Source organism: Alnus glutinosa, chromosome 4, assembly GCF_958979055.1.
Source record: "Alnus glutinosa chromosome 4, dhAlnGlut1.1, whole genome shotgun sequence".
In the NCBI taxonomy this organism is placed as follows: domain Eukaryota; kingdom Viridiplantae; phylum Streptophyta; class Magnoliopsida; order Fagales; family Betulaceae; genus Alnus; species Alnus glutinosa.
In genome coordinates this window covers 6,958,540-6,986,498 of record NC_084889.1, presented here as the reverse complement: position 1 = coordinate 6,986,498, position 27,959 = coordinate 6,958,540, and the positions used below count along the sequence as shown (strand labels likewise).

Genomic DNA, 27,959 nt, shown 5'->3' with positions numbered 1-27,959 from the left:
ATTTCAGGTAGGCGACTTTGAATAGAAACAAGATCCTCAGACCTGGCCGGATTCCAGCACCAATTCCCATTACTCAAAACAGAAGAAAGTTTAGAATTTAGCCCACTTCTAGCATCATAAACAACCCGAGAACCATACCTCTCAATCAACACACCACAAGGATGCCAATTATCAAACCATAAATGAATATTCTGACCATTTCCAACCTCAAAAAAAATAAAGTCCCTAACAACATTCCGAAGTTTAAGAAGACTTCTCCAACACCAAGAACAATCCTGAGGGATATTCACACTCCAGAAACTCCTACCTTTTAGAACAATCCTATCTTTCTCCTATGTGTCTAAAACTGTTACTTTAATATATGTTGTATGCAAATATTTTTATTTATCAGAGCCATGTTCTTAAGAGATAATCTTATTATTCTTTCATTATAAACTATTGTTCTTTCTTATACTCAAACCCCTTGGTGCAATAACCTACAAAAAAAAAAAAAAAAAAAAAAAAAAAAAAAAAACCCTTGGTGCAATAAGGTCTCTTGTGTTGGTAAGCTAATGAACAGTTTGGTCAGCCCATTTGGTAACCAAAGAAGGTCTATAGGGTGGTCATGGTGATGTTCCCTCAAGAAAACCTTAACCCATCTGATTGTCTAAAATCTAGTAAGAGTAGTAAGACCAATATATATGTATATATATATATATATATATATACAACGTGAAAAAGAAATTACATCAACTAGGGCTGGTCGACCCAAAAATAGACACAATGGTTCGTTTGACAACCATGATTTCAAAAACAAATATAATTATGTTTTTGCTTTTTTCAAAAACAAAACATATTTTATTTAACTTTTTCAAAAACAAATCATATTTTATTCGACTTTTTCTAATTTTATCTCACAAAGTCAAACTTCAAAATTCACACACCAAATAAGAATTGAATTCTGATTTAAAAAATCGAACACCCAAAGAATGCAAATATGCAGAAACAATGCTTCCGATGATGTGGGACTAATGAGTCTTTGCACGGATGCTAAGAAACCACACCAATGAAGGTGGTTAAAGGTGGTGTATAAAGAGTTCCAAAGACCTGAATACCAATTTCATAACAGTTATAGGGGAAACAAGGGAAATACACAAAACAAAATGCCCAGAAATACAAAACAGGGAAAATAAAAACAACATAGCATCTTGAAGTCGCCGGGGAAGGGGTTGGGAGTTGCCGGTGCCAGCGCATGTAGATCATGTGCCAGCACTAGCGGACTACTCCCCAGGCGTGAACGCCATATGCGGCCGAAAACCACCAACAGCAAAGGCGAGGGATGGTTGGGTGGAGAGCTAAACATGGACTTCACACACCAACAAGTGAGAATCACTCACTGGCGTATGCAGGTCACGCTCTAGTGCGTGAGTGTCCAGAGCGGATGTGGCTGGTGTCGGTGGAACCGAAGGACGACGGAGGTCATGGTGGATCACTCGTTGGTGCGCGCAAACCATGCTCCAACACATGGATGTCCGGAGAGGACACGGCTGGTGTCGATGGAATCGAAAGACGACGACAGTCACGGTAGAGAGGAGCTTGTAGTGCTAAAGCTAGAGGAGGAGCGAAGATCTAAGTTTGAAAACTTCAACCTTTGATCCACACCAAACCCAACAGAAAACACAGTGGAGGATGGAGGAAACCAATGAAAGCTACGTTGATTGGCAGAAAGCAAAGAAATGGACATGTATAATGCTAAAGCAAGCTCTAGCAAGATAAGGGCCTCATCGGAAGCGGAAGCACGGGAAATAAGGGGAAGAAGAGAAGAAAAGGGAGAGGAGCGGGAGGGAAGCTCATCCCTCCCAAAGTGTTTTGGTGTTAGATGTTTTCAGAGAAGGGAAGAAAGAGAACCGAGAAAAAAAAGGGAGGAGTTTTGGTCGAGAATACTTTTACTTGTGAGACCAATATTTTAGTAATGAATAACAATGGGGTCTCTCTTTAGGGATTCATTCCTCGAGAGTTGTAGATGGAAAATATTTTGTGCCTCTAAAAATCTAAACCATTTTTGCGAAAAACAATGTGGTATTTTACGGTTGACCAAACATATTTTACGATTAACTACGTTTTCCAAGCACAGCTAAACACCAGAAATTATTGAAAACATTTTACAGAAAATGTTTTTAGTCAAAACAAAGAGAGCCTAAAAATGCAATGAAAGAGGATCTGGCGTATTACAGTGAACTTCATTATTTCATGTTAGCTGAACATCGATTCTGTCTAATCCAAGCATAAGGAACATTACCACCCCCCACCCCCACCCCCTACACCCAAACAAAAAAAGGACGAGAGGTAGGGAAAAGAGCAACTTCAACAGTAAGGAAGCATTCGTATTGATGATACAATAGAAAACTCAACCCAAGCAGCTTAGCTTATTTTATATGGTCTTGTCCTCGTGCAGAGAACAATGTCAATTGGTCTCAAAAGGAAAATAAAATGAAGCAATGAAAAAGTGAATCAAAGCAATTGAAAGCATGGGTACAAGAATGTAAAATCATGGACAACAAGAAGATTAAACAAAACTTTTTTCTCATCTTCTAACTATTGCTTTCAGGCATGTTCATCACAAGCTCATAAATTTTACACGAATGCAGGCTCACACATTTTGGACCCCATGCCCGGATCCGTGAGATCAATAATTATACAAGCAATCAGAACCTGATTGAATCAATAGCAAGCTCTTGTCCCTCATGCAAGAAAAAGAATTGAGCCTGAACTGCCAAGTGCCAAGACAAGTTTGCTGCAGTGATGACCTGGTCATGTTCACTCCGTCTCCTAAGATGGCTGAATTTGATCTCGCCGAAGAGCCTGTTGAAGTTGAATGACTTGTTGTTGCTGTTCTGGAGGCAATGAACTCACCTGCTCTGGTGTTAGGTTCAACACTTGTTGCAGTAAGACAGACTCCACCTCAGCTGGAAGCTGCAACCGAGTAAATAGAAACCAACAATACAGTATCAAATGTCAGAAACCAGAAGAGCAGCTTTTTGGTCCAACATGATATAGAATCAATTCTATTGTCAAATAGTTTGTAATTTCTGATAAATGCATGAGAATAGCAGAAAAATATTAAATGTCTCTCCTTTACAATTGGAATGTTAGCAATTCTTTATGTATAAAAAGCTATCCCGAACAAAAATGTTACAATACTGCAGTCTGTTCACACAATTTGTTATTCTGTGCAAGTGTAGAGGCAATACCGTGAATATATGCGGTCTGATAGACAGTCGGTAGTATGATGTGGCATAATTTAGCAGAAAAGGCATATTGTATGATACTATAATTTTCAGACCTTTCAATTGAAAAGGGGCTGGATAACTCGTTATGACACCATGGCTAGCTCTGAACAGTGCATGGAAGGGAAAAGAGGTCTTTAGATCACCATCTAATAACACAATCCAACACTTGGAGAAATTATCACAATGAATTTTGATTTAACTTCTAAGGCTCAATTTCCTGTGCTGCGAACGGAAGTCTACTAAACATAGGCTCACGAAAAGGCAAGGAGAAATGTACAACAGGCTTCCAAAAATCTGAATAAATCAAATAGCAGAACTATGACGCTAAAGCAACTAAAATGGAAAACTGCACCTTGTTTTGATAGACAAGGTTCTCCTTGATTTTTCCATCAGGTAGGAGATAGTTATACGTCTGTCAGCATGTGATGAGCAGATGTTGCCTATCCCTTGTAAATGATGACTACATCAACATGCTTTTCAGAATAATTATGAGCATATGGAATGAACTAAAGGCACTTGGTTTTTTCCTCTGAGTGACATGTAATCAGAGATTTCACACAAGCTGTAGAAAAAAAAAAATGTCCAAAATTCTTACTAAATGGTTGTCACTACCATGTGACCAAGTTATATTTCAATTTCATTAAACAACGTCAAACTGATGACCAATTGGTATATTTGACGAAGTTTTTGGGTTTGATTGTTGCAATTGGAACCATGAGGGTTGAATGTAATCGACCACAATCAGCATAGTCTCTCAGCTATTTTACCCTAATATATTTAAAAAGACTGTCCTATGAATAGGATAAGTACTTACCTACCAACAAGAAGCATATGCTAAAAAATCTCACCTCAGTTACCTAACACCATTAAACCATTTTGGTTACGTAAGACCATTAAACCGCACTCTCTTTATGCTTGGATGGTGGCATACAATAGTCCCCACTTTTCTAATTTACAGAATTTCTGGACTTGTGTTCTTCTTTTTCTCCCTATACTTTGTGTACTTAAGTTGTGCCCTTTTGCACATTCCAATGAGACTGATTTACTTATTAAAAAAACAACATTAAACCACACAGCTCCCCACCCCGAGGATCAATTTTGACTGTCCTATGACACATCACCTCCCCCACATGAAAGATATCTAGCATTTAATTTCTAAAAATGATACTCTGTTCCATGTAGACACATCACCTCCCCCACAAGTAAACTTTTTAAATTTATTCTCTGCTCCATCCTTTTAGGGACACTCTTGTATACTTCCCATGTATTAGGGTTGCGCCCCTCTGCGCTTTTAATGAATTGATTTGAAATTACTTATCAAAAAAAAAAATGATTCCCTAAACAAGAAGGATAATAAAAATAAAGAAGAAACAAATAAATAGCCAATCTACTCCTAGAAACAACCTCCAATATGAACAACTTTTTTCTCAAATGTCATATCATCATCAAACATTTATAGAATCCCAATAATTCACCATTCATTCAATCCACAATCAACTTAACTCAGCCTTTGACACAACAGGATGGGGTTGACTCTAGCAATCCCCCAATATAGAACCTAATAGAGCCATATTTTCTGTTAAACCATTAACCATCATGCCACCTCCAAATCATTGAGATACCCTTTAGAATGGAAATTCGATAACCCTCATCCCATCCCTCCCCCCAAAAAGCCCCTATCAACAAACATGAAATCCTTTGTAAAAACATAATCCAAAATGGCTTCTAGCAAACTCCGACCACTAACCAAATAGGGAAAAGTAAGAGCTTTCAACTTACGAACAAGCATGGTAATCCAATTTACACTATACATTATGTGCTACTCACTATAACAACTAAATAGTGGTCATCCAAAAATGAAATTGCCAGATAGCACCGTGCCTTCAAGGCATACCAACTCCACCATCTCCTCACAATATAAGTGTCTACCTCACCAGAATAGTCGGGATTTATTTCTTCTTTTATTTTTTTTTATTTTTTATAAGTAGTTAGAGGATTTATTTAAAAAAAAAAAAAAACAAATCTTCTATTCACTCCCAAGTTGGCAAGTGCATCAGAAGGGGAGAGGACATCATCTCCTCACATTATAACCATCTAGCTCACCAGAATAGTCAGGGGATTTTATTTTATTTTTCATAAGAAGTCTGGATTTATTTCTGAAAAAATAAACTTCTAAATCACTCCCAAGTTGGCAAGTGCATTAGGAAGGGGGGAGCATATTGAGCAACAATGTTCACAAGGGCCCCGTTTACTAACTCCCTCCCCTTCCCCTTCCCTTCCCTCCCCTTACTTTTATCTTTTCCAAAAAACATCAAATTCAAAACATTCTTTTCTTTTTTACTTTTTATATCACATCAATAATTTTTTATTATTATTTAATTAAAAAAATTCACTACAATACAAATTTTTTCCACTTTTCCATATAAATTCTTTCTACTTTATATCACATCAATCACTTTCTATTTTCACACAACAAAAAAATTCTCACAAAGGGAAGGGGAGGGGAAGGGAAGGGGATTACTAAACGGGGCCAAGGTTCACAAATGTAGCCATTTGCTTTGTTTCTAGATTGATGCTCAGAGCCATGTAAATTACTTCTTCCGGTAGAACTAGCTCATATCAATATAATAATTTAGAGAAATCAATCTCTAATAACTTACTCATTTTATGTTGATGATGTCAATGTTTAACTCTTAAAGGCTGACCATGGGTTTTAGTGCTTAAAAAAATCATGGTCCAAAGTAATCCCTCTCCCCCTAGAAAAATCACAGGCAGTTCTGACTTGCTTGCTTGTCATTTACACACATTGAGAACTCAACTGACAAGATAAACTAAAACAAAAGCAGGCAGCCTCAATCAAGGGACCACCAGGCTGCCAAAAGCTTTTAACACTTTATATCACCACTATAATGCTAAAGACATGCAAATAAAGACTAAAATTTCACCAAACTAAAAGAAAAAACCATTATCAGATGACAGAAATGCAATTTAAAAATCTTTATGCCTTACGAAGATGTGGCAGCAGTAGCAATTTTCATATCCTTATATATTAATATACATCAACCCAACACTGAACAACAAAAAATTTGACACAACAGTTTCCAGTTGGGAGAACAAACCAGCAAATGCATGAAAAACAACCTGATCACTCAAAGATATATATGGGTTGTGAACAATTGACATGTGCCAACAGGGACTCCTTACCTGAGAAATTTGTTTCTCAGAGTATTGTGCTTCTGCTTTCGGGACTAGATTTGCAGGCAATGAGCTGACTCCAAAAACTTTGGACAGTCCAGATCCAGTGGTATTGGACACATTCAAACTCCCCGCTGAGAAAGAGGAGCCCCTTCCATCATCCAATTTCATCAGCTTTGGAGGGCGATTAATTGATTCTAAAGAATCATGAACCATGCTTCCTGACAGCGTATTTATATATGCACTACTTCTGTGAGCCCGAGTTCCACTGTCCGGGACTTGAGTAGATTTATCATTATCCTTGTTAATTGCCTGTGGAATACCTGACGATACTGAGGGGCCAGCCTGTTATTATTAAGGAATGAGGTTACATACAAGAACACAACTCTATTAACAAAATAACTACAACTATCCTAGGGAAAGGAGGGGAGGGGACAGGGTTCTAGCCACTAAATGCTACGATATTTAGTACAATGGGATCATCTATCTTAACCACCAATAAAAGAACAATAGCTTTTCGTGTATGTATCTCGACAAATATAACATATTTAGCAGAAATCACAACAAACTTCAGTTCAACTAACACTACACATTTTATCCACCTATGTGCTTGATCACTTTGTTCACTTGTTCCCACTCCCTTATTTCCCAATCCAAGCTAGACATCCTGGTGAGGGAAGCGGGAATAATAGGAGCTAAACAAACACTTTAAAAGAGCCTCAATAGAATTTTCTTTTAAAAAAAAAAAACAACAACAACAACGAGAGCTCAACAACACTAGCAAAGTTTGGCACCTGAAAGCCTGCATCTGATAAGGGAGGATGAGGTAAAACAGAAGATTGTGTTCTAGCATTTGGATTAGCCATCTGAAAGCTATGTCCTAAATTGGCAGCCCCAACCTGTCCGGACCGTTGTAGCATATGGGGCTGCACTTGATGGTTCAGAGAAGAGGAATTTGCCCCCTGTATTTGCGGTCTAGAGGACAAACTGCTTAAAGATATGGGTAATACAGGAGGAAGTGTTGAAACTGTAGACTGGCCCAGAACTGTGGCCTGTTGTACAATATGGTTGTTTGCATGTTGTGGAAGCTGAATTCGAGGTTGTAGGGGTGAAGAAAATTGGTTGTGAACCGAAGGATTTTGAGACACTGTCGAAGCTTGACTTTCTTGCACTTTGGGCATCAAACCAGACTGCATCTTGTTCTGTGCAAGAGGGGGTAGCCCAGGCAGAGTTTGAACTGACGGTGGCTGAGCCTGCTGGCTATCACGCAATGGAAGCTGTGTGGGATGACCTGAAGCCTGCCGAATATTTGGCATCTGCAACTGCAAAGTTTCGAGAGAAAAATAAAATAAAATAAAGCAGCAATTTCTCATGACACAACAAGGGCTGAGCAGGTAATAATACAAAAGTTAAAAGTAATAAAACCAACCACTTGTGGGGTCACCATTCCAAGCATTATCTGTGCCTGCAAAAAAAAAAAGGGTTTAAAAAAATTAAATTTAAATTTCAAAAATAATGAATAACATATCACACCAGAAGCAGAGGTAGAATAGGTATGGATACATTAACCTTTGGGTTTCATTAAAAAGGGAAAGCATGGGATCCCAAAGGTGGATCAGGCAAATAGTAGATAAATGCTAAAACAAGATTTCTTGGAACTGGTCCCCTCAGAGACAGGAAACGCAAACCTAAATGGCACAACTTCTCCCCTGAATATAGAGAAGAAGATAAAAGAATAGACAGTTTCTTGGCTTTCCATTACGTGCACAAAGACAATGATGGTAAGGCTGCAGAAACATGAAGAGAGTATAGGAACAAAGTAGAAGGGGAAAATGTGTACAAGGAAAAAAAATGGGACCTGTTATAAAATGGAAACGGAAAACACACATTCTATATCATCTATTTTCATGCAGGAAGTTTAGGATGGGCTGGTTGTACCTAGAAACCTATGTCACATGAATACAAATATACATCGAGTGACATACTACTCTTTTTAAAAAATATATATACATGTAGGTTTGGTTGAAGAGTATTAACATGAAAAGTAGTGTGATATAAGACCATTGCAATACATAATCAGAATCCGGTCCCCAGAAAGTGGGATAAAATGTCTTATTACCTGAAAAAGAGCTTTTGGCAACTGTGGTCTTGCAAGCAATAGCTGGCGAGCTAGTTCCTTGTTTTGTGTAGCCATTACCTGTCATTGGAACAAGTAAAATAAATAAAAAATCAAGAGATGAAGATTCAAAACCTATCCAGGAAAGGTGAAATAAACTTCACTGAAATGCTTACTTTCAGCTCAGACATTATTTCATTCAGCTGACTCCTAGACATTTTGGCCAGACGAAGAGTTAAAGGGTCGTTGGCCAATGCTGACTGACTGTGCAAACCATTTTGATTTGACTGTGTACCAGCCTGAACACCACCTAGAGCTCCTGCCATGACAGCTGCTGCAGTTATAGCTATATGGAGGCCAATTGGCTGATGGTGAACAGATTCTCCGTGAATCGCTGGGCCAGATAACTGTTTTTGAGGGTCTTTAATATGTCCATAAGAAGAAAAAAAATGATTTCAGGTTTTATTCATGTAAAAAGTCAAAACTGAAAGCATAAAAAGTTGAGAGAACAAACTAACCAACATTAGCAGCAAGTCCAGGTCCCCCACGGCCCTGCAAGAGAAGGAAAGGCAATATTCACTGACTTAGGATCATTAAACAAGAGAGAATAAATTAGCAAAGCATTTTTACATTCAATATTTCACCTGTTCTCGATTCCTCTCAGCACCTTTGTCATTTTCAGCAAAATCAACCCGTAATTGTCGGCCATTGATCTCGTAACCCTGAAGATTACGACGAGCACTTAGAGCAGTCTCTTCATCCTTATACTCACAGAACCCATAACCTTTTGGTTTCCCAGTTTCTCTATCAATAACTAATCTGAAAATGAGACAAAAACACTTTAAACATACCAATTTCTACTATGCAAAAGCGAAGAAAATAAAAGCAAGTGATACAATAGCAGATTTTAGTAAAAGGCATGATTTATCCCTAACGACTAACCCAAATAATTACTTTAACATTTGTTTATTGCAAACCATATCAAAAATTCAAATACACCCCAATAATTTTTTTTGATAAGTAAGTTTATTAAAAAGCATAAGGCGCCCCTAAGTACACCGGTGGTATACACGAGCAGCCAAAGCCAGCACAAAAAAAGAAAAAAAAACCCCAAGAGGACCAAGCCCGAAACCCACCAAAAACCCCAAAATACACCCCAATAATTTGAGATCAAACAAAAAAGAACTACTTGGTATAAAGCTTTTGGAAATCAGTTTTATTGAATTGTTGCATACATGTAACAACCCAGAGAAAAATGCTAGCCACATCTGCGCTATCACCCCAAAAGGACTAGTTAATTTGAAACTTTACTATAATCCTTTGTAAAGCTTAGTTTTATCTAGTAACTAGGCAATGTAGGATTTAGCACTCATGACTATTTTTATAAACTACTCACTCTACGCAAGCTACTCCTTATGTTCTCAATGTGGAACCAGGGTATTACAATAAATGACTACAACACACTACCACAAGATTGAGGTCAAAAGCAAATCTATTCAGTCCAACCAGGTACTTAGTTATCAATGATTACATAGTCAAACTTTCAAGATCAAATCACACGATGTACATTCGCCACGATTGCGCATGATACGCTCTTCAGGCCAAGGTTAGGCTAGCTATGCTTTATGGTTCCGTATGTTGGCAATCAAGAAAAACATGGCCATTAAATAAGTGTAGCAAAGATGAGGATGTTAAGATGGATGTGTCGATAACTAGGAAAACATAGGATCAGGAATGAGATACATGACATAGAATATGCCCATCTATAAGAGCATCTAACACTGCTGCCCTAATTTGAAAAAATCATTTTGGCAAAATCATCTGGCAGCAGATTTTTCTTTTATTGTTAAGTAACACACACAACCAATGGATTTAGACCCACAACCACGCCTTCCACCCTTTATTTACAAAGAATGTGCCATTTGAGCAAGAGCTCATTAGCTCAAGCAGCTGATTTTCTACCATAGAATTTAAACATATAAGAAGGTGACTTCATTTTTAAGATATTTCCTACATTCTAGAACAGTCATTGCCTTAGCCAAGACATGCATCTAGACATCTTCCATAACACTATTCCTTTAATCTCTATTAGCAAGCAGGACACAAGCAAGGTGTATGCACAAAATGGTGATGTTTCTAAGTTAGTACAAGTTGCAACCATAGGGGGTGAAAATTGTTACTCAAATATGAGAGAAGTATATCTGCATATCTGTATATCTGTGTATGCTTTTGCATGGCAGTAAATCAAGAGTCTCACTCCCAACCCTTTGCAATCTAACTCATACCACAACATACACCAAGCCATTCAATAAAACTCTGCCCACATACAGTGAGTTGTTCTAAGCATACAATCACTCATAATGATCTATAATTGCTTCCTTCTAGGAAACATCTAAACCATCTTAATATCTCATAAGTACTTACAAGTCCCAAAAATTACATAGATGCAACTAGCAAGTTTTCAACTGAATTGGTGCATAATCATCCGGTCATAACATTAATCTAGCACTGCCCCTAACCTCCCAAAAAGATCTCCTTTTCTTTCAACCCACCCATAAAGTTTAATTGGTTTCATAACTATATAAGACTTCCAGATTACTGTAACTTGTGCTCAATTTAAGCATACTGAAATCAAATTAATTTCCAAATTTACGTAATTTTCTTCAATGCCAAAGCGTTAAAAAAAATACCCAATGAGAAAAGCAGAAGAAGTGAGTTTGCATCCCAATATGCTTCCAAAAGAAACGTGCATTTTTGTGTGCTTGCATATGCAAGTGTTTTAAGCACAAGAATGCTAAGAATTCATATTTACGTCTACAACGATTCAGTTGCATCAACGGGAAAATTCTCATTTAAAAAAAAAAAAAAACAAACACTCCTTGTTTCATTGATAACTAAATATTACCATTCCTACGAAGCCTCCACCCAAAACGATCATCAAAATTGTGGAATTAAAATCCAAAACAATAAACTCTAGGGTTTTCTAACTGACCTGAAAGACACAACAGGACCAACCTCCCGGCAGATTTCTATAAGCTGCTCCTCAGTGGCATCGTATGGTATATTCCCAACTGTAACAGAAATCCCACCAAATGAGTCAATCGTCACAACCACTAAAACCTTAACTTCAGAAAATTTCCATTTGATTGCCATCGAAACCGTATAAAAAATACTGAAAATTTCAATCCTTTTGAATTTATTCGCCGTTTTAAGATTCCAAGATTCCGTTTTGTTTTCTACTCCGGCGATTTCTCGGCAACCAAACTGAGTATAAGCGAAAATTTCTTCAAATATAAACAAAACAAATAAATGAAAAGCAGAACAGGGAGGGGGGCACAGAGAGAGAGAGAGAGAGAGAGGACCAAAAACGCAGCGATGTTGAGAAGACGCCATGAATCAGCAGAAGGAGAAGAAGGTGAAGCGCTGCTTCATCTTCTTCGTCCTTAGCATCCTCTTCCTCCTCCTCCTCCTCCTCCTCCTCCTCCTCTTCCTTCTTCTTCTTCTTCTTCTTCTCCTTCTTCTTCTTTCGCTTGTGCTACTATCAAATATATATAAACATGTAAATAGGTTCAGTGGGTATTTGACTTGTGTATCTATGAATTAGAGATTGAAAACCTTTATTAATCTGTTTGAAGGCAGAGAGACAGGGGGAGAATAGGGATGAAGATGGCTCTCGCTCTACTTCATAGCCACCAAGAGAGAGAGAGAGTACACGCTTTGGTCCCCGTCCAATCCGAATTAACATCTGTCCAATTAAATTAACATGGCCAAATCTATAAAAAATAATAATAATAATAATAAAAAACATGGCCAAAAAATATATCTCCCCTTTCGCTCTTTGCTTAGGAAAAAGAAAAACATGGCAAAAAATGCATATATTGATGGATATGCTCAGTAATTTTTTAATTACTAAAATAATAATCTCAAGACGTTCTTTAAACCGATCAAGACTTTATTGAAATAGGTAAACTCGAGGAACTCTTCCAAGATTTGTATATGAGAATTTCATTTCGTACCGCTCAAACAAAAACACTCCAATACTAACTATAACAAATGTCTAATAGAAAGTTTTGAAACTTCTTTAATCCTACGATTCTATCTTTCTATGAAAATACGAAAGAATAAAAATTTGAAAGCTCTTCTTTGTGGTTATAAGCCAAAATATCAAGTTGGCTCATTCGTCTTTATGTTAATGCAATATTATGACCCGTTATTGGAAGTAATTTCTTAAAAAAAAAAGGGGAATTAGAATTTTTTTGTTATTTTATTGATATTTTATTGAAAGTCATTTTCATTTGAATTTTGTTTTAAGTACCATCTCCGTCTTTAGCCATAAATGAGATAACATTTACGATATAAAATGAATCATAGGGAACAAAAAATAAAGGTATTAAACCTCATGGAGCAAAAACGTATTTAAACCTATTTTTTCCATCTCAGATGTATAATTATAGGTTTTTACTATTTTTATTATTAATTTAATTATAAATAAATAAAAATTTACTATATAAAATGAATCATAGGGAACACAAAATAAGGCCTCGTTTGGTTTGCGGAATGTCTATTCCATTAGGAAAAGGAATAACTATTCATGGGAATAGATGAAGGTGGAATGAAATAACTATTCCTATTCTTTTGTTTGGTTGTAACGGTGGAATAGAACATTGCATATGTATTCTTTTGTTTGGTACAGTGCAATACATTGGTGAATGGAATCATATTATAATCAAATTTTCTAAAATACCCTTATAATACAAATATAATTTATATTCTTGAGGACATTTTTTTTTCTTTATTTAAGAAACATAAACAATCATACTATGACCTTTTTTGTTTTTTTTTTTTTTTTTGTTTTTTTAATTTCATAGAGTTCATGGCTTCTTTTTTTTTTTCTTTTTTTTTCTTTTTTTTTCTTTCATATACAATTACGCTACAAAATGATTTATAAGGAAAAAAAAAAAAAAAAAAAAAAAAAAAACACACACACACACACACACACATAATCATCATATCACCATCATAAAAAAAATAAAAAAAAAATAGATCATCTGCAAAGCCCTTTTTATTTCTTTCTTTTTTATTTGTTTTCCAGCAACAAACATTCATTCTTTGCTTATAAAGTAAAATGATTTATAAGAGAAAAAAAAAATCATCATAAAAAAATAAATCATCTACAAAGCCATTTTTATTTTATTATTTTTTATTTGTTTTTCAGTAACAAACATTCGTTCTTTGCTTACAAAGTTTTTCTCAAACCTCCGCAAGGCAATTGGAGTCCCCCCGATATTAAGAGGTACTCGTTTTGCTACGTCTAAGTGCATTCTGCAGGCTAAATCATAGGAGGAGGAAAAAAAAAAAAAAAAAAGAAGAAGAAGAAGAAAGACTACCCCACAACAAATTAAGTTGGGTTGAGAAACAGAGAGAGGGGGATGAGAATATAATTGCAGAGATGGAGAAAGATATTGATGGTGCACTTGAGTGATGAATTTTTGAAATCAGAATTAAATTTTTATTTTGTTTGTGAATTTTGAAATTTGACTTTTTAGAAAAAATTGAATAAAATATAATTTGTTTATAAAAAATTGAATAAAATATAATTTGTTTTTTGAAAAGTTGAATAAAATATGATTTATTTCTGAAAAAAGTAGAATCAGAATTATATTTTATTGTCAAAATTTCGTATCAAAACACACCATGAGTTGAGAAACAGAGAGAGAGGGATAAGAGACTTGGGTGTTGAGAAGGTTGGGGTTTTTGGGCAAAAGACAAATTTAATTTATTCCCATAGGAAAGGAATAGGCATTCCACTCCTTTTTGAGTGGAATACCTATTCCTCTTCGTAAGGGAATAGTTATTCCGTGGGAATAACTATTCCCTTAAATAATATACAACCAAACAAAAGAATGGAATAGTTATTCCTTTCCATGTGTCTAATCCGCAAACCAAACGAGGCCTAAAGGTATTAAACCACATGGAGCAAAAACGTATTTAAACCTATTTTTTCCATCTCGAGATGTATAATTATTGGTTTTTACTATTTTTATTATTAATTTAATTATAAATAAATAAAAATCTCAGTTTTGAAACTAATATAAAATTCAAGTTTTAAGATCAAAATTTGAATTGAGACCAAACACTAGGAATGTAAAATATCATATATATTTTTTTATTTTTTCTCCCTAATATATATATATATATATATTTTGTAACTATTTTCTCTCTTATGAATCATATGAAATATTGTTCTAGTTATTAGGCTTATTTTATGAGAAGTAAAAAGTTAAAAAAAAAAATATATATATATATATATATATATATATATATATATATATATATATATATATATATATATATATATTATTTATTTTTGAAAGTATATCCACATTTAGTTTTTGTTTTCTAAGATTAGTTGAAAATATGATAATTATTGATGAGAATCTATTTTAAATTTTATAAATTTAATTATATATTTTCATATAGTAAATATGTTGTCACATGACTAAAAACTGTTAAACGATGAAACATTACAATTAAATGTAACAAAATAAAATTTAGATCTTAAAATGAATACGTAGGCGAGGGTGTAAATATTTATTGTTGTTACAAGAAGATGGTGCAATCTTGATATATCGTTATGCTCCTGTTAAAAATTTTATTTTGTCTTTTTGGTTTTTTTTTTTTTTTAAAAAAATAATTTAAACATAAAACACTTCTAAAAAATAGGGAAAACATTTTTGACCCAAGTGGTCACTTGATTCACTTGGATTAGAAACAAGGTGTGCTTAACAAAAAGAGAAACTTGGTTTATTCTCACTCGACACTCCAAATTCACGTGGCGGAAGTTTTTGGAACAGTGTTCGAAGTCGAGAGGTACGGCTCAGTCCCAAACAAAGGAACAAAAAAGGGTGAAATGAGGAGCCATCACAATCAAATTTTTATGTAAAAAGTATACCTATTCTCCTTCAAGTATGTAATTATAGAGTAATTTATCCTTTCTATTATTACTTATTGCTTAGTGGTTGGATATTCCATAAATAAATATTGATGTGATTTTTAAAATTATCATTAAATATGTGATAGATCATTATCATATTTTGATTAAATAGTAATTTTATAAATCACATCAATTTTAGAAAGACTTAAGAATAATACAAGTCCTCCTTATAGTATTACTCGTAATTATAATATGTCTTTCCAGCTTTTGATTATGATAATGTTTTTTTAAATTACCAAAAATTTGTTAATTTCCTCTTCAAGACAAGTGAAAAAACAAAAAATACCCTAAAAAAAATTCAATATGACAAAAATACCCCATTAATTCCAAGAAAAAAAATGGTTTTAGTTTTTTTTTTTGTACAATTTTTATTTTTATTTTATTAAATGTATTTCGTCATTTGAGAAACATTTATAATTTTTTGTAGTTTAAAGGGTAAATTATCGTGATCGATAGTTTGTTGAATACATTATCAATTTAGTAGTAATTTGAAAAAAGTATGTAAACCTTTCCCAATTTTTATTTTACGCACGTCAACTGCAATAGCTTTTTGAGGACTTGCTTCTCACTCCCGTGGCCATAGTCAACCTTGTTTTATGAGAACCCCTTTGATACCAATGGGTTGTAAAACTCTATTTTTGTAGTCTCTAATGAAATGTTGACACATCTTCTAAACACACTCTAAATATTAGATATAAAAACACAATATTTTATACCAAAAATAATAATAATAGAGAAAATAGCATTTTTTTGAGTTTTCTCCCTTGCAAAGACTCCACCGGATCTGCTTAAAAAAACCCACCTCCTACTCAGCCAAACCCAGCTACCGAAATCTGCTAAAGGCCACCACCCAAAGCCATCCTCTTTCCGGTAAAGTTTCATGCCTTTTCTATCTCTACTTTCTCTCTTTAAATATGGGTTTTGCTTTGCTGAAGATGAGAAAATAACAACATACTTAATTTGCAGGATGTTAGCTGGAGCCTCCTGTAGGTAGGGCTGAGCATGGGGCGGGGGGAGGGGGGGGGGGGGGGGATGGTCTTTTTTTGACCCCGCACCCCGCAAAAAAACCCCTGCAACCGTGCGGGGCGGGTGGGGATGGGGCGGGGATCCGCGCGGGTTCATCTTCAGTGAGTGCTGGCAGTTTCTTCTCCGTCTCTCTCTCTACCTTCTGGTGTACAATTTTACTGATCTGTTCTATATTGTTTTGCTCATCAAACAAATATGCTTGCCCCCTCTGCTCCAAGTCTGTTTGTAATATGTCCAAGGTATGGGAGAAATTTGACATGGATACTTTGCAATGACTGTGGGAAAACATCAAAAGTGCAGTACCATGTCGTGGCCCAGAAATGCTTGAACTGCAAATCCTACAACACTCGCCAAACAAGAGGCTGAGCAACTGACAGTGCCTATAATGGATTGGCAAAATCATTCACAGCTACAACTGTTAAAATTGGATGCATCCGTAATTGGGGGTTTCCTCGACCATTTCAATTACCCAAGCAACATCATCGGTAAAACGGAATTGTTATCCACCCTTCTTGCTCCTGCAGATTTTCTCTGCCAAGAGATCTGTCACGATCCACCCTACCTTGCAGCCTGGTCTTTGCCAGGAGATCTGTCATGATACACGGGGCGGGGCGGGGCAGGGATCCGTGAAAAAAAAATAAAAATAAACCCGCACCCCGCCCCGCACGGGTTGGTAAAAATTCAACTCGTACCCGTTAAAAAAACACTAAAACCCGTGTTTTTAGGGGCGGGGGTACGGGTTGGGGCAGGTCCGCGGGTTTTTGCTCACCCCTACCTGTAGGAGCGCACGAGCGTAGGCAACTTCTTGAGCTCGAGCGCAATAGATTCTTGCGCTTGTACGTAGCTCTCCTTCGCAGGAAGTTGTTTTTCTCTGTTTTTGTGGTGGCTGCATAGGGGTAGGCGTCGGTTCGATTAAGTCGGTTAAGTCAACTTTGTCGGTAGGCAATCGATGTCGATTCGGTTATAGTTCGGTAAGCGGTAATCTAATAATTTGCCCACAAAACGTTCAGTAAGAGGTTAAGTAGATAAATTCGGTCCAGTTAAGTCAACTTTGTCGGTATAGTCGATAGGTGGTTAATGTCAATTTGGTTACGGTCGGTAGGTGGTAGTCGAATAATTTGCCTACCCCTATGGCTGCAATTGTAAGTAGAAAGAAAGCGGGAAATTGCCTTGGGCCAATTGGTTTGAGTGATTTGATTGATTGCTTGGAACTAATGTAATTATCGAATTGGAATGAATGGGATGTTTATTTTGACTTACCAAACCATATATATATATATATATTTGATGTTCTATTAAATTGGTTCAACAATTAGCCTAACGAGAAATGTTCTGAGTGGAACAATCTTTAACTGTGAAATGTTCTGCAAATATGGTTAAGCAGATTTCAAAATGAAATTTCAATAGATGGCAACAGGCGAAATGAGATTCCCATCATTGATAAAACATTAAGACAATCCAAACAAAATTCCTTCAACAAATTTCATTCAACTAGTCTTGGATCAAAGTGAAATTCCAACAAAACTACTATTCAGGCCAAGTTTCCCTAGTATACTGCATTAATAGAGAACCAAAGCCATGAAAGATTTAAGAGCCTCAATTGCTTCATCAGATGGATCCGATTATCTCATCACAATTGACATGTTTCAAGGCACTATCGACCCGGTCCCCAGCATTTATCGCGGCCCAGAACAAAGAAATTGCCCTGCTTGGATTCTTGTCCATCTGTAGTTGAAGAAACAAATATTTACAAAAACAAAATGGAAAATAATGAAAGCTTCAGATGGGCAATCTTGAAACAAGAAATCTATCAAAATTTGATGGAAATCATGTGTGATCTCTGAAAACTGTAGATGATTTTTCTCCCGAGCATTTGAAGATAAACTTCCATTACAATATCCAAATAGAGTTTCTTTTAACATCAAAAAAGCTTTAAATACCAAGAATTCCCAGAAGAAATAAATAAAGAAATGACAAGTCTTGTGAACAAAAGACGGAATGGATATTAAGAAGAAAATTCGATCCAAATCCCTAAATGGAAAAGGAAATCCCATACCAGTTACAAGAAAAACCAAACTAGGGCCAGCTAAAACTACCAAGGAGGACATGAAAATTACCCAAAATTAATAAATTTTACAAAAAAGCGTAATAAGAAACAGTAACATTCAAGATCAAGAAATTCTAAAAGCAAGAGACAAAATGACTAAATCCAAAATAAATAGACAAGAACCAAGTCCACATGAACATTCAAGACCCAAAATGTACCTTCATATTAAGGCAACAAAAGATAATACACGGACAACCAAATGGGTCGTACAGGGGGGGAGAGTGAAAATGGGTTTACTTGCAGTGGAAGAAAAGGCCGTAAGAAAAAGAAATCACGAGTAAATCATGCCTAGACCGGCAGGGCGGTGCGGTTGCCTTTGGCTAATTTCGGCGGCGGCGTTTAGCGAAGGAGGAGGCAGGTGTAAATGGCTCTAGTGGTTTCTGTTAAGTGGGTTTTAACTTTTAAAGTGTTGAATGAGCAAGACAAACTAAAAGGATTTGGTGTTTTCATATTTATTGTATTTTTGTGTTTTTTAGCTTACTTGTCAACCTTTAATCGGACGCCGTAAAAGAAAGACTTTACATACCATCCGGAAATAAGGCATTCTCTTGTTGTTTTATATATACATTTTTATCAATTTGCTTTCTTTAGAGCATTCCTAGTAGCCTCACCAAATTTTACTCACCAAAATAACTAAAAATCACTTTTTTCTATTCTGGTGAGCCACTTTATTAAAATTCCCCCAGCAGCCTCACCATTTTAACTAGTCAATATTCACTATTCCATTTAAATAATAATTTTTTCATATATTTTTTTTTTTTATATAATCTTTTTTACAAAAAATCATTCATATCCATGAAATAAGGACAATATCGTGTGAGAGATGGGAGATGGGAGAAAAAAATGAGAGAAAAAAGGAAAAAAGTGTGCTAATCATGTGAGAGAGAAAGGTGAAACAAAATTTGGTGAGTGGGTTGTTGAGTGAAAATGCCTGGTCTAATTTGACTAGTAATTTCAGTCATCAAATTTTTTTGGTTAAAATGGTGAGGCTGCTGGGAGTGGTTTTTAAGAGTTTTCATCAAATTGGCTCACCAAAATAGCTAAAAAACTAATTTGGTGAGGCTACTAAAAATGCTCTTAGTCAAAAGCCGAGCTTTTTTGAGTAAATAAAAGGGAAAATAATGTCTTTTAGATCTTAATTCTTTAAATTTGTTCAATTTAGAACAGAGTTTACAAAATTTTAAATCTAAGACTTATGTTTGTTTTTCTTTCAAATAAATAACAAAAATGATATCCTAAAAATAAATAAATAAATAAAAATAGAAAGAAGAGAGAGAGACTAAGGGTGATCATGAGGCATCCCTTTGACCCTAAATTATACAAAGTGCTTATCAAGACTCAATCCTCACTTTAATCTTTCACGAGGCTATCAGCATATCTACAGTTGAATCGACTTTTTCTCTATAGAGAAATTACCTACTTTTATAGGTAGTTATTTACTCACGTTTATTGTACTTTTGTGCGTACCACAATTTCTAGCGCCTACAGCCTAAGTTGCCTTAAGTATTTGAGTAATGTTTCTTGTATACAAAGTGTATGGTGACAAATAGTTTTTTGTGTGTACACTTTGTGTACAAAGTGTATTGCGGCAAATAGTTTTCATTTAAAAAAAAAAAAAAAAAAAAAAATCTGCTAGACATACTTTGTGTATAGTGTATTTGGCAACACTCTCATCTCCCTTTCTAATTTTTTTTCACTTCTCCCCAAAAAAAAGTCAAATTCAAAACATTTTTTTTTTCACCATTTATATCACATCAATAATTTTTTATTATTATTTAAATAAAAAAAAAACTCATTACAAAATAAAACTTTTTCACATTTCTATAAAATAATTTCAAACTTTTTTATATTTTATATCAAATCAATCGCTTATTCAAACAAAAATTTCACGTCACAATCATTTACTCTAGGCATCCATACGTCTTAAACTTCCATTAGAAGTCTATATCATGGCTCATACGCCTTCTACTGACACTAACATGCTGTTGGGATTGGTATAGAAGATCAGCTAGCTAGTAAGAATATCTAATATCATCCCATTCGATTGCAGGCGATAAAAATCTATATGAATTTCTTGAAAATCTGAGAAAATTTCTTGAAAATTTGAGAAAATAAATGTGAGAAATCACATCCATTAACATTTTTCAATATCACCTTCCCTTGACGAGGTTATACCTAAGTAGATACTATAGTGTTGGTGAGTATCAAGAATGGATTAAATAAATTTACTTTTTTGCAGAGCAAGAAGGCAGCAGCCTGCAGCAATTCATTTCTAGTCATACTTCCTTTCGATATTATAAGCAAAAACTATAGATATATTTCCTTCTGACATTGCTACTAAAATCCACCCTTTACATTCAAAATTCACAGAGAAGTATGAAATCCTTATTTTCACAATATGCTGAGCATTCTACTAATTCCGGCAATGGCAGGAATAAAAATAGCAGAAAACTTCCCATTTTTATATTCATGGGGATATGCGTGTCCCCGATTGTCTCACAGTTCCAATCAGCGCCCACAAGATGGCACACAACACTCCAATAACTGAAATGAACAATAATCCCTTACATCTACTACCTGCCCTCCTTATAGTTTCAGTACTATTGCGAGCAGAAACTGTTGTGCTTTTAACATTCACTCTCAGCCGACTGAAGCTAGGCATTCGCTCAAAAGCCCGAGTCACCAAAACATTCTCTGCAGCTGATGCAGGAGTAGTGGGTATTGACTCCACAAATGACCACAGTGCAGAAGAGAACCCACCCGCAGCACCACCGCCCTCATTGCCATTTTGATTTTGATTTTCTTGGATAGGAAAATTGGTAGATTCATATACAACACCTAAACATAACCAGAAGCCACAAATATTAACAAATGTCGACAGCATAACATATACAGATCTTTCCAAACAGGCTTAAACTTGATTTTGTTTTTTCCCAAAAGTAACAGAAATTAATCAGAAAATTATATGTTCAAATCATTAATTCCAAACAATAGTTATGGTGCACAACAAGATACTTGTTCGGAAGAGCCCTTGAAAGCTGGCTTCCGATTTTTACGTAGGTTTCTTGCCATGTGCAGTATGGCATGTCAACCAAAACCATCCATCTGAACAAGAGCTCTGTGTGGATGGGCGGGTGAAGCCAGAACCTTTTGTCCAAATCAAAGACAGCTCAGTAAGAAAGGCAAAGTGATAACCAAGCAAAAGCATGGGCACTGAATCTCTGCATGTTTAATTACCTGAGGGAGGTAGAGAAAAAGAACCCAGATTTGATTCTGCTGAAGTATTGATGTTTCTTCTTAGATCGTGTGTCCACAGTTGATTGTCAATCTGACCAGCACCATCTAGATTGGGTTGCAACTGATAATCAAACTGGTTTAGAGTATTATTCTCAAGGATATTCGCATATGGATCTGCAATTGCCTGACTTATTGGCCCCATGTCATGAAGAAACATGGCAGCATCATGGAATAAGTCAAACTCGCTTAATCCATCAGGCTCCTCAAACAGCAAGTTCTCCACAGTTCTGTCATTGTCTGATGAAAAACTAGGTTGAGGACCAATCAGATCATCGATTTCCAGGAAGTCCTCTTCTTGTATTATGAGAGGTTCAGGTTTATGAAGATTGGGGGCAGATGTAATCTCAGGCGTCTCGTAAAATTGCAATTGAGAAGTAGTTGACTGTGTATAGCCAAAGCTGGCCTGCACGTCATACAGCTGACCACTTGGGTGCAGCACTCTTAAAGCTTCAGCAGTGATAACTTCCTTGGAGGATGGATCCACCATAGTACTTTGTGTGTCTTCCTCGCCAACCTATATGATGAAATTACAAAATAATACATTAGCTAACACAATGCAAAATCAATTATTCAACTCACACATAATTGAACCCCTGACCTAACCTAGCACTCCTGGGAGAAGCCATTTACAAGGACCATTGGCCACATAATACAACAAACACACAAGAATGAAATGTAAAAGCATAATGTTTCTTGCTCCAAAACTAAACTAGGCAGGTTTCTCCAATAGGAGGAGGAGATAATAAATAATACCACAACAATTACCACATAGGCTGCCCAAACTTAGACCCATGATTCAGAAAAATAAGCTGCACCCCAATTTGTTATGAACAGTTGCCATGTAAGCATACAAAAATAATAAGCAGCACCAATATCACCTTCTGAATAAATATTTGTTTATTGTGTGTTTGTTTCGAATAATATTCTACTTTTTTCAAAAAGAAATCATATTTTATTCAACATTTTCAAATTTTTTCAAATTTTATCTCACAAAGTCAAACCCCGTAATTCACGCAGTGAGTTCGAATAATATTCGGATTCAACACCCAAATGGACCAACACATGAAGAAGGCAAAGAAAAAAAGAAAGAAGAGAAACTAATACTGGAAAGAAAGAACATGCAGCAAAGAAAAATCGTTCACAAAGAAAATTATACTAGATTGCCAACCTGATATAGGATGTGAGCAGAATCATTGATTTGTGGCTGGTCAAGCACAGGCTCATCTGCAATTCCCCCAAGGAACTCCTCAAATTCATCTAATGTAGACTGGAATTGACCATTGATTCTCACATCAGTGACAGAAGTAACTTCAATGAGTTGCTTCACCGATATATCCCTATCAGTAGAATTGTTAAAATCTGGACATTCATCATCAACCCAGTCTTCTTCTTTAAATGGTGCCCCGTATTGCTCCCCATTTTTAGGACCAGGTCCACTTTTTTTGAAAACCTTGTAGAGTGCATAATACTCCTGAAATACAGAAAGCATCCAACTTCAGTTAACAGAAGCCAAATAATAAAAAGTAATCAAAATTATGTTACTTGAGGCAATACCTGTACATTCTGGCATCTCTTAAGCTCCTCCTCATCCACAGTATATTCGTGCATCACCCAGTCGGTGCGTTCCCCACTAGGTGCACGACCTCTATAGAAAACCAGGGTCTTCTTCACTCCAACCGTCCGAGAGTTGCATGCAATGCTACGATCCTTTCCTGTTGCTTTCCAATACCCATTTCTGGTTGCCCTATTTGACCTTCCTCCATTAGGGTACTTCCTATCTCTTGGACTGAAAAAGAACCATTGCCTATCTCCGGTTTTCAGTATAGATTGTGCTGCATATTCAATCAAAAAACCAAAATTCAATCACTCCAACCTTTGAATCAAATCTTAAAGTAGTTAAATCCAACAAAGCTCACTTCCTTCTCGAACTTATAAGAATCAAGAGTAACAGATGAGAACAAAACAAACTGCTAGATAGTTGCAAATCTGTAAACTTCAACACTGATACTCTTAAATCAACTACATAGATAACCCAAAATAATAGATCAACCCTGAATATAGATTAACTAAAAAAAAATAAAGAAGCCAATAATTCAGTACACCAAAAAAAGAACCATACAGTTAGCTTCACTTGTACCCTAAACAATTGTTAGAATAGTAAAAAAAAAAAAAAAAAAAAAATGCTGACGGTAAAAGAAACTATAGCATTCCCCAATACAATTTTAATCAATAAATTCCTTCAGGTGCCAATCCTAACTATCAACTAAAAATGTTACACAGCTGCAAAACAATACAACCATATAAACTTCATTAAACCCAAACTAGCCCTCTGATAACAAGAATTCTATCGAGTCCGATTCAGCCAAAAGAGCTTAACTCAATTTTCAAGGGCAATTGCCAGCTCTGGTTCACCATTTGAGGGATTCTTAAAGTGCGCTAAAACCTGTTTATATTCCCTCTAGAGGATTTGTAAACAGTAGTAAGCAATAGTTAAGACTGAAAACAGTAACAAGGAAGTTAAATTGAGTTAATCAGGTATGAATCTGTAATAGCTTATGTTATGATAAAACAATAAAGTCTTGCATCTAAATCAATTCTAGACTAGCAAACCCAATTGAATGCATATGCCAAACAACACCAACCACAGATGTGGAGAAACCAAATAATAGCCCCTAACTGAAACAAAAAGTTAGCAAAAGCAAATTAAAAAGAAAGATTTGCTACCAATCCAGACAAACAACATATCATGTCAAACCAAAACTAATAAACCAACATAAGTTTCAATCAAACTCAAACAAAACCAAACTTCAACTCGAACCCAAATAATTCCTAAGCAAGGAGCCGAATTTTACACCAAAGCGAAGTGCAACCAAACCCATTTCAATTCCGGCCATAAGCAATCAACTAAAAAATAGCTTTGACTTAAACCCGACTCAATTTCAAAACCAATCAATCAAACCACACAAAATTTTGACCTGAACCCATTAATCCAAACAGCAAAACACAAACAAAACAAAATATTGACCAAATTCCAAAAGAAACCAGGTCAACGTTCCAAGAAACTCAACAAATATAAAAGAACAAAGAGGAAAACAAAATCATTACCGGGCAATTCCTCGGGCTCCCACTTGTAAACGTCGGTCTCGCGGATGATATCGAGCTTGAGTTTTTTCCCACAGATCTTCCTCTTCAGATAGTACAGGACCAACTCCTCGTCGGTTGGGTGGAACCGAAACCCCGGCGGCCACACGTCGTCCCCCAAACACGACTCCGGTTTCACCTTCATCGATTCCTCGAAACAAAAAGCCTAAAAATATACGATCTCCTTGGGTATTCTAGATGATTCAGTGAGAACGCGAAATTGGGGATCTCAGAATATAGAGAATTGGATTCTACGTGATCCGATTTTGGATCAGAGAGAGAGAGAGAGAGAGAAAGAGAGCGAGGGTTTTGGACTGCGACTGCGAGTGGTGGTTTGGTCAAACAATGTTGTGGTCCGAGAGGTGGTGTGGCGGGCGGGCGGGCTAAGTAATATGAAGCGACCTCGAAGTTTCCTTGAAAGATAAGCCATCGGAAAATAATTTCTTATAGAGGGCTGTGTTATGTGGGTTGGGGAGCACAGAGAGTGATGTGGGAGTGAGTGCGTGTGTGGTGAGTGGTGGAGAGTTGTTTTCTATGATTGAGTAAGTTAGATTTGACTGGTTTGGGAAAGTTTAAGATTGCATGAGCTTAAGTGGGTTTAATGCATGGGATAATTGGCACCTTAAATTTCAGGAAAATTTGCCCTAAGGGTGCGTTTGGTTTATGGTAAAATCAGATGTGGCTGATGGGCTATGGTTTTCCTGTACCGGTTTAAGAACCAATTGTTCCATTTATGGTACAAATATATATATTAGATAATAGATTGTTAAATAGCTCATTTGTTAAACAACCTTAATACATATTAACAATGAGTAATGATTCACTACCACCTAAATATACAATTTTTCACCATCTTGCCTATGTGGCAAAGTGGTCCCTCACCTTAATTTATTTTTAAAAAATAAAAAAATTCAAAAAATAGTGGGGGACCACCTTGCCACATAGGCAAGGTGGTGAAAAGTTGTATCTTTATATGGCAGTGAATCATTATTCTATTAACAATACACTCAAGCTATTAAAAAAGAGTAATGATTCACTACCACCTAAATATACAACTTTTCACCACCTTGTCTATGTGGCAATATGGTCCCCCACCTTAATTTATTTTTAAAAAATTAAAAAACTCAAAAAGTAGTAGGGGACTACCTTGCCACATAGGCAATGTGGTAAAAAGTTGTATATTTGGGTGGCATTGAATCATTATTCATTAAAAAAGGCCATACAATTTATTTTGATAATTATGAAATTACAATGAGTTTAAGATTTTCATTGAATAACAAGCTATAGAAGTTAGGAACTAATTATCTAAATGGACTAATAAGAGATAGTTCCTTAAAATTCAATTTCACTTCAAATAAAATTGTTAAATTTGATATAAATGTACATAAACGCCATGAACATGAACAGAAAAGGTGAAGGAGATATATGGGAGTGAAAGATTGATAAATAAGAGAGGCAGTGTGATTATATTCATGTATTAATTTTTTAGGAATTACTAAACTGATTCATAGTTTAATGCTCTGTTTGTTTCGTCGTAAAATATTTTTTATAAAATGTTTTCAGTATTTTTCAGTGTTTGGTGAGGGAGAAAATAATGGTCAATGAAAATCATTTTCAGTTTGATCGTAAAAGCCTATTTAATTTTTGGAAAACGAAATCGTTTCCGGATTCCGTTTTACGCCGTTGTTAATTTTTTCGTACGAACCAAACGCCGAAAATACTTTCAAGGAAAAATGATTTCATTGAAAATATTTTACGATAGAAAACATTTTACTACCAAACAAACGGAACATAAAGTACAAACTTTTTCTTAAAACTCTTTATGGTGTCGTCTTATATCAAATCTAACATTTAGTATAAATTTTGGATATTCTCTAATAAAATTAAAGGATAAATGCAAAATCAATATTTGTGGTTGGCATAAAGTATAAAATCGCTTTATGCAGTATAATAAATAATTCAAAGGTTCTCAGGATATGCAAAAACAACAAATTAGTAACTGTAATCAAATTCTGTTAAAACACTTAACGAATTTTGTTAGTGTATCACGTCAACACCAATAAAATAATGACATGTGTCATATTTATTTAAAAAAATATATAAAAAAAATTATGTACTTTAAATTATGCAGAATGACTATTCCATTTACAATAAATAATTATGGCATATATTACCGTATTATGATTTTTATTTTGAATTGTGTTTACCATACTTTTGTATATAATAAAAACATAGTATATAAAGAGAAAAAAAATATATTATCATGTAAATTTTATTATTTCATTTATGTCATTACTAAGATAAATTCCTGTTTTTGCCACTAATTATATATATTTTCGCACGCTCAGCAGCGTTATATATTGTTAATAATATGTAGTTTGGATGATTGCTCATAAACAATAATATGATTTTATACCCTTTTTTTAGAATAAGAAATAACCTCAAATGTTCTCTACTTCAATTTAATTGGCAAGTAGTTATACTCTTCCTAGAATCGTAGTATTTCTTTTTTTAAGGTATATTATTTCGTATGGTTAGTATTATATAATTCGATATATATATAAGAATATTATTTAGTAGACTGTTATACAATTATTGTATTATTAAAATAATATATCAGTAAAATTAGTCTTTATTTATTTTTATTTTTTTTGACATGTTCACACGAGAGGAGGATGGGAGATTCGAACTAGTGACCTCCACTTTATAAAATGTGATCCTCAGTCGATTAAGCTATCTCTTGGGGACATCGGTCTTTAAATAAATGAGAACTTATAAAGCAAAATTAAAGACTTATTTTCATTATCAAATTAT

At 35.3% G+C, this 27,959-nt stretch overlaps 2 protein-coding genes and 1 long non-coding RNA gene across 3 annotated transcripts; all 3 read right to left on the bottom strand.

Moving 5' to 3' along the window:
• Positions 1-2,545: 2,545 nt before the first annotated feature.
• Positions 2,546-12,298, bottom strand: LOC133865975 (cleavage stimulating factor 64). The gene is made up of 11 exons (XM_062302512.1): positions 12,196-12,298; positions 11,943-12,118; positions 11,573-11,651; positions 9,225-9,399; positions 9,099-9,132; positions 8,757-9,001; positions 8,584-8,661; positions 7,894-7,929; positions 7,259-7,786; positions 6,474-6,809; positions 2,546-2,952 (listed from the first exon to the last, which is right to left on the bottom strand). Exons 2-11 carry the CDS (start codon positions 11,971-11,973, stop codon positions 2,809-2,811), a joined length of 1,686 nt encoding a protein of 561 aa, XP_062158496.1. The 5' UTR covers positions 11,974-12,118; positions 12,196-12,298; the 3' UTR covers positions 2,546-2,808.
• A 5,718-nt stretch (positions 12,299-18,016) lies between these two features.
• On the bottom strand, positions 18,017-19,167 carry LOC133867358 (uncharacterized). The gene is made up of 2 exons (XR_009900043.1): positions 18,866-19,167; positions 18,017-18,325 (listed from the first exon to the last, which is right to left on the bottom strand). It is a non-coding gene; the product is annotated as an uncharacterized LOC133867358 (long non-coding RNA).
• A 1,834-nt stretch (positions 19,168-21,001) lies between these two features.
• Positions 21,002-25,520, bottom strand: LOC133865858 (NAC domain-containing protein 17-like). The gene is made up of 5 exons (XM_062302358.1): positions 25,110-25,520; positions 23,559-23,836; positions 23,173-23,475; positions 21,945-22,518; positions 21,002-21,545 (listed from the first exon to the last, which is right to left on the bottom strand). Exons 1-5 carry the CDS (start codon positions 25,288-25,290, stop codon positions 21,175-21,177), a joined length of 1,707 nt encoding a protein of 568 aa, XP_062158342.1. The 5' UTR covers positions 25,291-25,520; the 3' UTR covers positions 21,002-21,174.
• Positions 25,521-27,959: the final 2,439 nt, after the last annotated feature.

Excerpts from the sequence above, each read along its gene's own strand:
- LOC133865975 (XM_062302512.1), bottom strand. The coding sequence starts at position 11,973 with ATGGCGTCTTCTCAACATCGCTGCGTTTTTG. Across the intron at positions 11,652-11,942 it reads TCAACATCGCTGCGTTTTTG|TTGGGAATATACCATACGAT; the intron begins GTCCTCTCTCTC and ends TTTCTGTTACAG. Across the intron at positions 6,810-7,258 it reads TATCAGATGCAGGCTTTCAG|GCTGGCCCCTCAGTATCGTC; the intron begins GTGCCAAACTTT and ends TAATAATAACAG.
- LOC133865858 (XM_062302358.1), bottom strand. The coding sequence starts at position 25,290 with ATGAAGGTGAAACCGGAGTCGTGTTTGGGGGACGACGTGTGGCCGCCG. Across the intron at positions 23,837-25,109 it reads GGAGCCCGAGGAATTGCCCG|CACAATCTATACTGAAAACC; the intron begins GTAATGATTTTG and ends TTGAATATGCAG. Across the intron at positions 22,519-23,172 it reads CTGCTCACATCCTATATCAG|GTTGGCGAGGAAGACACACA; the intron begins GTTGGCAATCTA and ends TTCATCATATAG.